We start from the raw sequence: 15,478 nt of genomic DNA, 5'->3' as shown, positions 1-15,478 counted from the left end.
TCTATTAAATAGTTATTTTAAAGTCTATTTTAAAAATCTTAATTCTCAGTCACTATGGGTATACATTTTTCACTCTCTCTTTAGTGAAATTATAACCTTAATGGAATGTAATCACCATGAATAAAATATACTCAATGCCCGCATCTTTCATTGTAGCATGGAGTAATAAAGATTTTTATATACAGAAGTGTGTTTTATGTGTGCCATTATTTTCCTTCAGAGAGATAAACTACAGACAGCAATATAAAGAAACAGAAAAAAAACATAGAAGGCTATGTTTTCATTTGAAAGCACCAATAAATGTATGCCACTTCATTAGTATCCACGGTGTTCTGGAGTGATTCAAGGACTTCCCTGGTAGGTCAGTTGGTAAAGAATCTGCCTGCAATGCAGGAGACCTGGGTTTGATCCCTGAATTGGGAAGATCTCCTGGAGAATGGAATGGTTGCCCACTCCAGTATTCTGGCCTGGAGAATTCCATGGACTGTATAATCCATGGGGTCACAAAGAGTTGGACTTGATTGAGTGAATTTGATTCGTTTATTCTGGAGTGATTTAAATAAAATGAGTTTCCAACTATGACTTTATCAATTGTGATGCCCTTAAAAGTTGGTCCACACCAAATGTTACACACAATCAATATCATCAGGATAGGAACTGAAATTTCATGTAGTTTTTAGTTGTTTCATAACTTTAGCTGATTTTCCTAGGATTACCTTTAGGATATTATCTGGTTGCCAATGTATAGGATTTTTGCATAGAAGAGGTATTAGGTTGATGGAAAAGTAAATTTGGTTTCACATTGTTGAACTTTGCCATTTGATACTGGAATACATTCTTAAATGACTGTGGTTATGTTATACATTATTTTAATGCATATTTATTGATTTATGATTTTGCTAATGAAGTATTACCTGCTGTTTTCTTTATATGCATTTTAGACTATGGAAATGATTTTAGGAAAAAGCAAATTCAAGCATTTGTCTTATTCTAATTCAAAATGGGTCATAAAGCTGTGGAGACAACTTGCAACATCAACAATGCATTTGGCCTAGGAACTGTTAATAAACATACCGTTCAGTGGTGGTTCAAGAAGTTTTTTTGCAAAGGAGACAAGAGCCCTGAAGGTGAGGAACATATTGGTCGGCCACTGGAAGTTTATGATGACCAACTGAGAGCATCATCGAAGCTGATCCTCTTACAACTACACAAGAAGTTGCCCAAGAACTCAATGTTGATCATTTTATGGTCATTTGGCATTTGAAGGAAACTGGATATTATCTAGGGTGAAACAGATCACCAGCCCAGGCTGGATGCATGAGACAAGTGCTCAAGCCTGGTGCACTGGGAAGACCCAGAGGAACCGGGTGGAGAGGGAGGTGGGAGGGGGGTTGGGATGTGGAATACATGTAAATCCATGGCTGATTAATGCCAATGTATGACAAAAACCACTACAATATTATAAAGTAATTAGCCTTCAACTAATAAAAATAAATGGGAAAAAAAAAGTGGGTGTATCCTGAGCTGACTGCAAATAAAAGAAAAAATTGTCGTTTTGAAGTGTTGTCTTCTCTTATTCTACACAGCAATGAACCATTTCTCGATTAGATTGTTATGTACGCCCAAAAGTGGATTTTATACAAACCCAGCAATAATTGGCTCAATGGTTGGACTGAGAAGAAGCTCCAAAGCACTTCCCAAAGTCAAACTTGCACCAATAAAAAAGATTATGAAAAAAAAAAAAAAAAAGATTATGGTCACTGTTTGGTGGTCTACTGCCCATCTGACCCACTACAGCTTTCTGAATCCCGGTGAAACTATTACATTTAAGAGGTATGCTCAGCAAATTGATGAGATGCACCAAAAAACTAACACCTGCAGCTGGCACTGGTCCACAGAAAGGGTCCAATTCTTCTTCATGACATGTGTGTGCATGTCACACAACCAAAGTTTCAAAAGTTCAGTGAATTGGGCTACGAAGTTTTACCTCATCTCCCATATTCATCTGACCTCTCATCAACTGACTACCACTTCTTCAAGCATCTTGACAACTTTTTTTTTTTTTTTTTGCAGGGAAAATGCTTCCACAACCACCAGGACATAGAAAATGCTTTCTAAGAGTTCACCAAATCTTGAAGCATAGATTTTTTTTTTTTTTTTTTTTTTGCTCCAGGAATAAACGAACATTTCTTATTGAAAAAATGTGTTGATTGTAATGGTTCCTGTTTTGATTAATAACGATGCATCTGCACCTAGTTATAATGAGTTAAGATTCAGGGTCCAAAATTGCTGTTATTTTTCCACCAATCTAATAACAGCCCACTGATTCTGATTTGGTGTCCTTCTAATCAGTTGCCAAAGGACAAAAATAAGCAAAACAAATGATGCCACATACTAAATTCTTATAATTAGTTGGTCTACTAGTATTTATGTATGAAATCTATTTATTGGATATGAAGGAAAGTTACATGGCTCAAAATAGCCTGGAGTTAAAACTCCCCTCCAGGTCCTCCCCACCATTCTATGTGACACTAAGAACTCTCTCGCAAAAAAAAAAAAAAAGGACATTAAGGTTGATTACGCCCAGCTCCCAGCCGGTCCAGCCTCTGGCCAATCTCCAAAATTCCTTGCCCCAGCCATTTAAGAGATAACTACTCCAAAATATCTTGGAGAAGAACAGGCCCCCTTAAGACAGTAACTTTCCACAGACATGCCTATATATACTTACTATTTTCTTGGGTGAGTTCAGCACCTCGCTATTCTGACTGCTACCCCTTCTCGCCTCATTAAAGGTGATCTGTTCCTGTAAAGTGCCGGTCTTGCGCTTTTTCTAAACCTAGCCTTTTCTAACTCCCTCCCTTACCTTACAGCATATCCTTTGCTAAAATATTGTACATTTTTAAAGGTAAATGTGATAGTATAATGATAGTATGAGTTCAGTTCACTTCAGTTCAGCCGCTCAGTCGTGTCCGACTCTTTCCGACCCCATGAATTGCAGCACGCCAGGCTTCCCTGTCCATCACGAACTCCTGGAATTTACTCAAACTCATTTCCATCGAGTCGGTGATGCCATCAAGCCATCTCATCCTCTGGCCTCCCCTTCTCCTCCTGCCCCCAATCCCTCCCAGAATCAGGGTCTTTTCCAATGAGTCAACTCTTCTCATGAGGTGGCCAAAGTACTGGAATTTCAGCTTCAGCATCAGTCCTTCCAATGAACACCCAGGACTGATCCCTTTAGGATGGACTGGTTGGATCTCCTTGCAGTCCAAGGGACTCTCAAGAGTCTGTCCCAACACCATAGTTCAGAAGAATCATTTTTTCGGTGCTTAGCTTTATTCACAGTCGAACTTTCACATCCAAACATGACCACTGGGAACACAATACCCTTGACCAGATGGACATTTGTTGGCAAAGTAATGTCTCTGCTTTTTAATATGCTATCTAGGTTGGTCATAACTTTCCTTCCAAGGAGTAAGAGTCTATTAATTTCATGGCTGCAGTCACCATCTGCAATGATTTTGGAGCCCCCCCCCCAAAAAAAAAATAAAGTCTGGCACTGTTTCCACTGTCTACCCATTTATGTCCCATGAGGTGATGGAACCAGATGCCATGATCTTAGTTTACTGAATGTTAAGCTTTAAGCCGACTTTTTCATTCTCCTCTTTCACTTTCATCAAGAGGCTTTTTAGTTCTTCAATTTCTGCCATAAGGGTGGTGTCTTCTGCATATCTGAGGTTATTGATATTTCTCCCAGCAATCTTGAATCCAGCTTGTGATTCTTCCACCCCAATATTTCTCATGATGTACTCTGCATACAAGTTAAATAGGCAGGGTGACAATATACAGCCTTGACAACTCCTTTTCCTACTTGGAACCTGTCTGTTGTTCCATGTCCAGTTCTAACAGTTGCTTCCTGACCTTTTCAAGAGGCAGATCAGGTGGTCTGCTATTCCCATCTCTTTCAAAATTTTCCACAGTTTATTGTGATCCACACAGACAAAGGCTTTGGCATAGTTAATAAAGCAGAAATAGATGTTTTTTCTGGAATTCTCTTGTTTGTTTGTTTGTTTTTTTTTTTTTTTTTTCTGATGATCCAGCAGATGTTGGCAATATGATCTCTGATTCCTCTGCCTTTTCTAAAACCAGCTTGATCATCTGGTAGTTCACGGTTCACGTATTGCTGAAGCCTGGATTGGAGAATTTTGAGCATTAATTTACTAGCGTGTGAGATGAGTGCAATTGTGTGGTAGTTTGAGCATTCTTTGGGACTGCCTTTCTTTGGGATTGGAATGAAAACTGACCTTTTCCAGTCCTGTGGCCACTGCTGAGTTTTCCAAATTTGCTGTCATATTGAGTGCAGCACTTTCACAGCATCATCTTTTAGGATTTGAAATAGCTCAACTGGAATTCCATCACATCCACTAGCTTTGCGTGTAGTGATGCTTTCTAAGGCCCACTTGACTTCATATTCCAAGATGTCTGGCTCTAGGTGAATTATCACACCATCGTGATTATCTGGGTAGTGAAGATTTTTTTTGCAGTTCTTCTGTGTATTCTTGCTACCTGTTTTTAATATCTTCTGCTTCTGTTAGGGTTATACCATTTCTTTCCTTGATCGAACCCATCTTTGTATCAAATGTTCCCTTGGTATCTCTAATTTTCTTGAAGAGATCTCTAGTCTTTCCCATTCTGTTGTTTTCCGCTATTTCTTGCATTGATTGCTGAGGAAGGCTTTCTTATCTCTCCTGGCTATTCTTTGGAACTCTGCATTCAAATGGGTATATCTTTCCTTTTCTCCTTTGCTTTTCACTTCTCTTCCTTTCACAGCTATTTGTAAGGCCTCCTCAGACAACCATTTTGCCTTTTTGCATTTCCTTTCCATGGGGATGGTCTTGATCCCTGTCTCCTGTACAATGTCATGAACTTCTGTCCATAGTTCATCAGGCTCTCTGTCTATCAGATCTAGTCCCTTAAGTGTATTTCTCACTTCTACTATATAGTCATAAAGGATTTGATTTAGGTCATACCTGAATGGTCTAGTGGTTTTCCCTACTTTCTTCAGTTTAAACTGAACTTGGTAATAAGGACTTCTGATCAGAGCCACAGTCCGCTCCCGGTCTTGTTTTTGCTGACTGTATAGAGCTTCTCTATCTTTGGCTGCAAAGAATATAATCAATCTGATTTAGGTGTTGACCATCTGGTGATGTCCATGTGTAGAGTCTTTTCTTGTGTTGTTGGAAGAGGGTGTTTGCTATGACCTGTGCGTTCTCTGGCAAAACTCTATTAGCCTTTGCCCTGCTTCTTTCTGTACTCCAAGGCCAAATTTGCCTGTTACTCCAGGTGTTTCTTGACTTCCTACTTTTGTGTTCCAGCTCCCTAAAATGAAAATGACATCTTTTTTGGGTGTTAGTTCTAAAAGGTCTTGTAGGTCTTCATAGAACAGTTCAAATTCAGCTTCTTCAGCATTACTGGTTGGGGCATAGGCTTGGATTACTGTGATATTGAATGGTTTGCCTTGGAAACGAACAGAGATCATTCTGTCGTTTTTGAGATTGCATTCCAAGTATTGCATTTCAGACTCTCTTGTTGACCATGATGGCTACTCCATTTCTTCTATGGGATTCCTGCCCACAGTAGTGGATACAATGGTCATCTGAGTTAAATTCACCCATTCCAGTCCATTTTAGTTCACTGATTCCTAGATTGTCAACATTCACTCTTACCAACTCCTGTTTGTCTATTTCCAATTTGCCTCAATTCATGGACCTAACATTCCAGGTTCCTATGCAATATTGCTCTTTACAGCATCGGACCTTGCTTCTATCACCAGTTACATCCACAACTGGGTATTGTTTTTGCTTTGGCTCCATCCCTTCATTATTTCTTGGGTTATTTCTCCACTGATGTCCAGTAGCATATTGGGCACCTACCGACCTGGGTAGTTACTCTTTCAGTATCCTATCATTTTGCCTTCTCATACTGTTCACGGGGTTCTCAAGGCAAAAATACTGAAGTGGTTTGCCATTCCCTTCTCCAGTGGACCAGATTCTTTCAGAAAGTCCCTATAAAGCACACATCCAATTCCCCCTATTATTAATATCTTACACTAGTCTGGCACACTTGTTACAATTAACAAGTTTTCATACATCATAATTATGTTAAGTCCATTCTTTTATCATATTGCCTCAGTTTTTATCTAAAGTCTTTTTTGTGTTCCATATCACATTTATTCACCATGGATTCTTAGGCTACTCTTGGCTGTGACTGTTTCTCAGACTTTGGTTTTTTATGGTGACATTGACTGTTTAAGTACTAAAGACAAGAGATTTAAAAAGGAAAAAAAAAAAAAAAAAAAAGGTCCTCCCATTTGGGTCTGTCAGAGGAACCAGAGATCAAACTGCCACCATCCACTGGATCATCAAAAAACCAAGAGAGTTCCAGAAAAAAAATAAATAAATAAACATCTATTTCTGTTTTATTGACTATGCCAAAGTTTTTGACTGTGTGGATCACAATAAACTGTGGAAAATTCTGAAAAAGATGGGAATACCAGACCACTTGACCTGCCTCTTGAGAAACCTGCTCAGGTTTCTCAGCCTGGTCAGGTTAGGAAGCAACAGTTAGAACTGGACATGGAACAGCAGACTGGTTCCAAATAGGAAAAGAAGTAGGCCAAGGCTGTATATTGTCACCCTGCTTGTTTAACTTATATGCACAGTACATCATGAGAAACACTGGGCTGGATGAAGCACAACCTGGAATCAAGATTGCCGGGAGAAATATCAATAACCTCAGATATGCAGATGACATGACCCTTATGGCAGAACATGAAGAGGAACTAAAAAACCTCTAGATAAAAGTGAAAGAGAAGAGTGTAAAAGTTGTTTTAAAGCTCAACATTCAGAAAACTAAGATCATGGCATCTGGTCCCATCACTTCATGGGAAATAGTTGGAGAAACAGTGGAAACAGTGTCAGACTTTATTTTTTTGGGCTCCAAAATCACTGCAGATGGTGACTGAAGTCATGAAATTAAAAGACTCTTACTTCTTGGAAGGAAAGTTATGACCAACCTAGATAGCATATTGAACAGCAGAGACATTACTTTGCCAACAAAGGTCCATCTCGTCAAGGCTATGGTTTTCCCAGGGTTCATGTATGGATGTGAGAGTTGGACTGTGAAGAAAGCTGAGCGCCGAAAAATTGATGCTTTTGAACTGTGGTGTTGAAGAAGACTCTTTAGAGTCCCTTGGACTGCAAGGAGATCCAACCAGTCCATCCTAAAGGAGCTCAGTCCTGGGTGTTCATTGGAAGGACTGATGCTGAAGCTGAAATTCCAGTACTTTGGCCACCTAATGAGAAGAGTTGATTCATTGGAAAAGACCCTGATGCTGGGAGGGATTGTGGACAGGAGGAAAAAGGGACGACAGAGGATGAGATGGCTTGATGGCATCACCAACTAGATGAACATGAGTTTGAGTAAGTTCCAGGAGTTGGTGGTGGACAGGGAGGCCTGGTGTGCTGTGATTCATGGGGGTTGCAAAGAGTCAGACACGACTGAGCAACTGAACTGAACTGAATGTTATTCTCATGATTAGATTGAGATGGTAACAATGAGTTTTTGGAGGTAGCGGACAGAAGTTAAGTGCCATTCTCATCACATCATACCAAGTGTATATACTGTCAACATGACTAAGCAGTTTTCATGTTAATCTAGATTACCTGGCTGAGACAAGTATTCTTCAGATTTCTCCACTGTAAACGTTTTCTTCCCCTACAATGCTTCCAGACTATACTCACTTTTTTAAAAGATATCACTATGTGCAGCCCACATATAAGGCACAGTATTCAGCTCCACCTCCTTGAGGAAGAGTATGTACACAAATTACTTGGAATTCTTCTACATAAGAGATTTGTTTTTTTCTCTAACTCATTTATTTAGTCATTGATCTATATCAATACAGACTTGTGAATGTTTATTTTTGATTAGGTTTATAATAATTTTTTTGTTTGTTAAAATTGTTCCAGCTTTGACCATTGAGAGCTTTTTCAGTTGGCTCCTGTGTCCCTTCAACATAATCCCATGACTATTTATTTGAGGATTTTCTACTTTATTGCACATGATGTGTCAGGTTCAGCTTGTAGAACACTGAACACTATATACACGATATACATATATGTACATGTGTATATGCACATCACACATGTATGTGTGCATGTGTTTGTATATGTGTATGTATGTATTATACACATGCACATATATGTCTATAACATATACATGTAAACAGGGCTTCCTTGGTGGCTCAGGCAGTAAAGAATCTACCTGCAATGCAGGAAACCCGGATTCAATCCCTAGGTCAGGGAGAGCCCCTGGAGAAGAGAATGGCGACCCACTCCAGTATTCTTACCTGGAGAATTCCATGGACAGAAGGAGCCTGGTAGCCTACATTCCATGGCTCACAAAGAGTTGGGCACAACACTGACTAACACTTTCCCTTTTCTTACATGTATACACATGACATATGTGTGTACACATGTGTATGTGTTTGTTTGTGTGTGTGTGTGTGTGTGTGTGTATAGCATTGAAACTATTTTTACTTATAAGGTCATAGGAAAGAAATTAAAAAAAAGATTAGTATTAAGAGGTTGATGTCTTAATGAAAGTCAAAAAGGAGATATACAATTCAAAAAAAAATAAACTCTAAAAGTACTAAGTGTCTGAACATTTAGGCAATGTGTAGCAGGTCAATGTAATCAATATGTTGCTCTTGAAATCACATATTAAGTAGTACCCGATACTTTGAGTTATTTATTTAAATTTCCAAATGCAGAAGGAAACTGATTCTTGTCTTTCAAATATCAGAAGTAACAACTATAGGTGTGTAATCATAATATTTAAAGAAACATGGTCCTAACATATTGCAAGGTCCCTAGATAGAAAGGAGCCCCACATTTCTCAAATATTAAATACATTTTAACTAATGTTAACCTAAATATATACACAATACCACACTGTTAAGAATGAGTTGTGAAGACCATGGTGCCTCATTCTCAGTAAACAGGCTGTGCCTAGCAAGGATTTAAAATCAACCAACAGAAGTTCCATTAGGAATTAGGAATATTAGGAAACATTGCACTATATTTAAATTATGTGTTAACACACTCTAAAAATTATATTAGTTTAATAAAGCAATTGAATAACTTGTGTAGTTTTATATAGTACATTTTAACCCATAGACAAAGGGATTTAATCTTAAACTTTCTATAAGCAACAATAAAATTGTAGTATGTTCCTTATTATTTCCTTGGAAATAATAGTTACTACTCAGTAATTCAGTATAAAATTAAGTAAACAAAGCCTAACTCTGAACTTAATAAAGCCACATAATTTTGTCTTGAAAGAAGATAAGCAACAACAACAGATATACAATAAAACAGTACCCAGAGAATGATGTGAACACTCTTCTTATTCAAAAATTTTCTTGGGAACATGAGAAAATACATGTATTTAGTGCTTGGCATATAGTAAATGTCTGTAAAAGATGCTTATTATTTTTAATGCTGTGTTATTGTTGCCTTTTCAAAACTATCTGCTATTAATCTCCCCTTTGAAAGCCCTACTCCAGCTGCACTAGCCTTCTTGCGTTTGAACATATAAAGCACACTCCATCTTAGGGCTCTTGAAACTGCCGTTCTGTCTTTCTGGAAAGTGTTCCCTGTAAATACTCACATACTTTACTTCCTACTTTATGATAAAAGATATTACAGTAAGCTTTATTATTTAAGATTTCTCTTATGCATAAATATTTCCCAAGCATATTCCATATTACAGGTGGATTTGTGTTGAGGATGAAGACACACAATGCATTTGGTTTGGACATATCTGGATTGTTTTGTGAAGAAAACAAATAAATCATCATGTGTCCATTTTCACAAAGGGCATGGGGCCTCTGTACCTGAAGCATATAGTCTGCTGGCTGAAGAGCCAGATCCCCAGAGGACAAAATGGCACCATGGTTAAAGGGTGAATGGAAAGTCACCCCTGTGGCCATGAGGATACGCATGTGATCTTAAAGTCACTGTAATAAGCAACAGGCAGGGCATATTTTTGAGTTCACCACTTAAATTAAGAGTGTTTGAAACATTAATCAATGGATTGTGTAGGGACATGTGGTATTGATTTGAATAAGAAAAAATATGAATGGATGTTATAGACTCCCATGTGGCACAGCAGCAGTAACCTCTCACTTGCTTTGAATTCTTATGTCAGATATCCTCATGACTGCCCTTTCACTTCATTTAGATCTCTGCTTAAATGTTACTTCATCAGACAGTCCTTCCCTATCTGAAGTAGGATCCTTTCTTCTCTTTCTTCCTTCTAATTATGTTTTCTTCATACTACTTACAACTACTAAAGTACTACATTTGGTTTATTTGTATTGTTTCTCTCCTTATTAGAATGTATACTCTATGAAAACATGTTCTCTGATTTGATCCTGGTTTATCGCCAGTGTGTAGAAGTATGCCTGACACACAGTGGTGCTCAATATTTGTGGAATGAATTATTAATGAATTATAAATCTTATTCATTCAATCCCTCCTTCTTCAGGATATCACAATTTACAGTGACATCTTCCGTTTTCTTCCCTAGGCACACCTCACTTGAAAATCAAGAAGGTGTAAAATAGAATTTTGAGGCTTGTCTAACAGAGTAATATTGCCAAAGATTCACAAAATCATATATCATACAAATAGCAAATTACACAGAAACATATAGGGTGAGGGTATGATTCCCATTGCTGCCAATTCCTTAAAACTAAACATCCCTGTGAATCTTCAACTTTGTACTGGGGCATGTTGCTCTGGGCCCATACACAGGTCGTCAGGATTTTATTCAGTGTTCTCAAGCACAATGAGGAGATAACCACATTTGTCTTAGCAAGTGCAGTTTAACAACTTTATACTCCTGGGTACTTACAAAATCATCTCTTCATGAGCAGTTTATATATATATATATGTATGTATGTATATATATAATTATTACTAATAATAAATAAATAATTAATATATATAATCATATGACAATATTCTGTCATATAAAATCATGATCATAATACACTGTCAAAATAGTTTGATTTTTTGAATTCTAAGGATGATATAAGAAAAGAAAGGACATTGAGCAAGCTTGTTGTGGGAAGCAAAGATGCAGAGTTAGTACACATAGGGCAAAAAGAGTCGTACATGACTGAGCGACTGAACTGACGGAACTGAAACAAAAAGGAGATGATAACTGAGCCTAAGCCTCTGATGACAGGCATGCTGATACGTGCATACACACAGTGTGGGACCATGATGCAGAGCTGCTCCTAAATAAAATGCAAACTTAAAATTCAATTACATAGAATGGATTTGGGTTTTAAAATTCCCTATCCAATGTATTAATATAATTTTAATATCTTGGCTTTACTATCTGTTTTAGATTTAATTATAGGTTATTCAACTATATTTTGGTAAACTAGTCCATTATCTATTCCCTGCAATATTTGTAGAAAGCAGGATGACTTAAGGACCCTTACTTTTCCCCAAGTGTTAGAACTCACCTTATGTTCTCCACACTGACTTCCATTTTTGTTTGTTATTTAACCACAAGAGTTCTACTGAGGGGATAGTAGGTTGCTGCCAACTTTGCAGGATCTTTTCCTCCTGCTCCCCAGTTTTGCTTAAAAAGAGGCATTAGAGAAGTGGGAAATAAGAAAGTTCCTTATCAAACTTTCTTTACCCAAGATGAAATAATTCAGAATGGGTAATTATAGATTAATAAACCATCATTTTCAATTAATTAAGTGCTCAATTTACCTCTTCTCTTCGGCTTAAAATATTCCTGGCACATCTATAAAACCACTTCCTGTATTTATTTTAATAAATGTTAACTTTGCACTGTAACCATAGCATATTAACAGAACTTTTTTAGAATATGAACACTAAATAATAAAAGGAGAAATATATTTTTAAAATATTACTTGGTGACACTTTATATTTGACATTTTATCTGGCATTTTCATTTAACAGCTAACTTACTGTAAATATATTCTCATGCAAGAAAATAAATTTAGGGACCCTCAAAAAATTTTTGTCACGAATTCACAGTGGATAATTTAACTTCCCTACAACAGTGGTTTAGTCACTAAGTCGTGTCTGACTCTTGCGACCCCATGGACTGTAGCCCGCCAGGCTCCTCTGTCCATGGGATTTACCAGGCAAGAATACTGGAGAGGCTTGCCATTTCCTTCTCCAGGGGATCTTCCCAACCCAGGAATCGAACCCAGGTCTCCTGCATTGCAGACATACTCTTTACCAACTGAGCTATGAGGGAAGCCCACAACAGAGTCAAATGTATTTAATATTAACTTCCAAATTTAGCAGTTTTTAAAATTGTTGTTCATGATAAGGGGAGATAATTTGAAAATCCCCTTCATCTAAAGTATGGACTATATATTATTTTCAAAGTTCAAGTATTTGTACTAAATACAACCTGCATTCCCCACAGTTATTTACATTTCATACAGAAAGCCTGAGTTCCTGTAAAGCATCATTTTGCACAGTTGCTTTTCCTTTTGTCATAATATTATTATGTTCCTTTTTTCTATTAATTATACTTAAAAATCATGGACGCAAGGAACTGTCAAGGTAGATATACTGAAAAAAATTTTATCTAGAAGCGAATTTGCCAGTCTTTCTCATCTATACTTGTGACACCATAGACCGTAGTCCACCAGGCTCCTCTGTCCATGGAATTCTCCAGGCAAGAATACTGCAGTGGGTAGCCATGCCCTTTTCCAGGGGATCTTCCCAACCCAGGGATCAAGCCTGGGTCCCCTGCATTGCAAGCAGATTCTTTACCATCTGAACCACAGGGAAAGCCCACACTTATACCATATACAAAATATCCAGATTTCTAAATAAATTAGCATACCTTCATGTTGAACTGCTATAAAATTTAAGCCATTTCAAAAATACATTTTTTACTATAGCCTTTTACACTGTAATTACATTACCAAAATCATTAGTTGTGTCTACACTAATCTGATAATGAAAACAGGAAAATAAAGTAAAGATATACTAGATTAAGTTATGTTAGACAGCATTAGAGGAGGGAACATACTTTTCTTCTACTAAAACAATACTGGTGCAGGACTTCCCTGGTGGTCCAGTGGTTAAGACTCCACCTTTCAATGCAGGGTGTGTGAATTTTATCCCTGGTCAGGGAACTAAGATCCCACATGCCTTGTGGCCAAAAAACCAAAATATAAAACAGAATCAAACAATACTGGTAGACACAAAAATACAAATGAGGTCAAAGATTTTATGAGCTATACTTACACAACACTTTATTATCATTTCTTATTACATTTCAATATCCTAAAATAGTTGATATGTTCCATTTCCTACTTTAAGATCTCACTGCTGTAAGCAGCATTTCATTACTTGTTTTATGCAAAATATTTTCATAAATGAAAACTAGCTGTGGAACCTAATACTATTTGAAATAAATCTCAAATGCCGTTCCATACTCTCACATAAAGATAATATTTAACAAAGCATCAGTATGGTAACTATGTACTAAGGAATAAACAAGGATGTGCTGAGCAGTCAGAGCTGGCCTGACAAAGTCAGAAAGAGCTCTATGTAATCCATCACAATTTTACAAAAAAAGAAAGAATGAAACACAACTATATGAACATTCAAGCCACAGAGGATATTTACAGAAAAGTAACAATTATAATAATTACTAATCTCTAAAAACTGAAACAGAATTCTTAACAGAATCAGAATGGAATGGAGAAAGTAAACTCACAACTCTGAAGCATATTTCCCATTAATTACCAAAAGTATGTACTATGACTATATTCCTTTATAGACTTAGATAAGGGGATTACTTGGACACCCTGATTGGCTGCATACAAATTCAGAAATTATGAAACTTTTATTTAAACACTAAATGAGCACTTTAGAGGATAAATTAATCTAACTATGACTTTGTTATGTGTTCAAAAACTCCTACCCTGCTGTAGAATCTTCTGTATTGTCATCAGCCATCATCTCCACATCTTGTGAGTGTTTCTCATAAGCTTCTTTGAACAAATTCCCTGGAACTGCTTTAGGAGTATCTTCATTTGCTCGAAGATGTTCTATCAGTTTTCGTGAGTGCCAGTTCTGAAGGGCTCTTTGATGGGCAGGGGCCAATTCTGGCACTGATGGTAGTATGCTCTGGTGGACAGGACTGTTGCTTTTCTTCAGTCCATTTCTGTCCCGAGAGTGGTTCTTCAGTCTGCCCTGAACCGGGGTCCCTCTATGCTCATATCCTTCCTGCTGAAGGCAGTTTCCAGTGTTGGGTGAGCCTTGAGAAGGATGACTAAACCATCTCCAGCGTAGTCTTAGGATCTGTTTCACATCAAACTCTTTCTTGCCAGATACTGACATTGTTGCAGGAGGAAAGACGAAAGCCTTCTCTCACAGAAAGGAAACAGCCTTTGTTATCTCTTGTTTTTCTGCCTCTTCTGTAGGACTAACAAAAGCACAAGTGTGGAGAGAGCAGTCTTTCTTGTTCCCCCTCCCCCACTGTTTGTGGTACACTGCGAATACTTCCAGCTTTCCAGCTGAAGCAGAAAGCAGCAGCTAACAGTGTAGGTGGGAACCCACACCGACAGGATGATGAGGTCAGACCTTAAACAAGTAAATCAGCTTAGCACAGGAAAGCAGCCACCACAACACGCTCCAGCTGCTAGATTTGCAAACCCCCAGCCTTCCCGCCTGGACTTGCAAATATCTAACCCAGCTCCTTCCTAATTGAAGTATATAGTAGTTTTGGCTTTTAAGTCCAAGCAAGTGAACAAAAGCAAAGTGTTTTAAAACACTTGTTTCTAAATTCTACTCACCCCACCCTCTGTCAGATATTATTTCCTGGCAGCCCACTTCTAAAAATGTGACATTTTGTCCTAGGAGAATTTGTAACAAGGAATTCATTATGATCTATTTTGGTGTTCTTATGGAAAATTTGAAGGTGGTTCATTAAGGAAAAGTATCTTGTCACCATTCTCCTCATGCACATTTGTAGTTATTTTTTACAAAATGTCTGAAAATGTGACTATCTTTTTAGAAATATTTGTTTGAAAACCTGAACAATTTCAGAAACATAAAGTGTTGGTTACCTATGGCTAAAAACACTAGAGGATGTATTAACAGTATTTTAAGTCTACATCTGAAGGAAGAGAACAGTGTTTTTCTAAGCTCATAGGTAGGAAGGCATGTCTTCTCTCACAAACCAAAACTTGAAAACGAATAGTCTATTCTGGCTCAGTGCCTGTATAAACACTTCCTTATCATGCTCTTTACTCTCACAGGCAGTGTTAAAGGTCTATTTTCTTTGTTCAAAAGTTCGTATGAGAGGATGTGCAAAAGGCATGTTTTGAAGTAACTCC

At 37.6% G+C, this 15,478-nt stretch overlaps 1 protein-coding gene across 2 annotated transcripts in view; it reads right to left on the bottom strand.

The window, feature by feature from the left end:
- KLHL4 (kelch like family member 4) overlaps positions 1–14,706 on the bottom strand; it is a 123,722-nt gene extending 109,016 nt beyond the window's left edge. Inside the window, exon 1 of one of the 2 annotated variants that reach the window (XM_043458951.1) lies at positions 14,062–14,706. In XM_043458951.1, the coding sequence (XP_043314886.1) occupies positions 14,062–14,480 (419 nt within the window). In that variant the 5' untranslated portion in view covers positions 14,481–14,706. The remainder of the gene's footprint in view (positions 1–14,061) is intronic. The other variant, XM_043458950.1, reaches the window with a different exon arrangement.
- Positions 14,707–15,478: the final 772 nt, after the last annotated feature.

This window comes from Cervus canadensis, chromosome X, assembly GCF_019320065.1.
Source record: "Cervus canadensis isolate Bull #8, Minnesota chromosome X, ASM1932006v1, whole genome shotgun sequence".
In the NCBI taxonomy this organism is placed as follows: Eukaryota; Metazoa; Chordata; class Mammalia; order Artiodactyla; family Cervidae; genus Cervus; species Cervus canadensis.
Note: the sequence above shows the minus strand (reverse complement) of the source record. Positions and strands in the feature narration are given on the sequence as shown.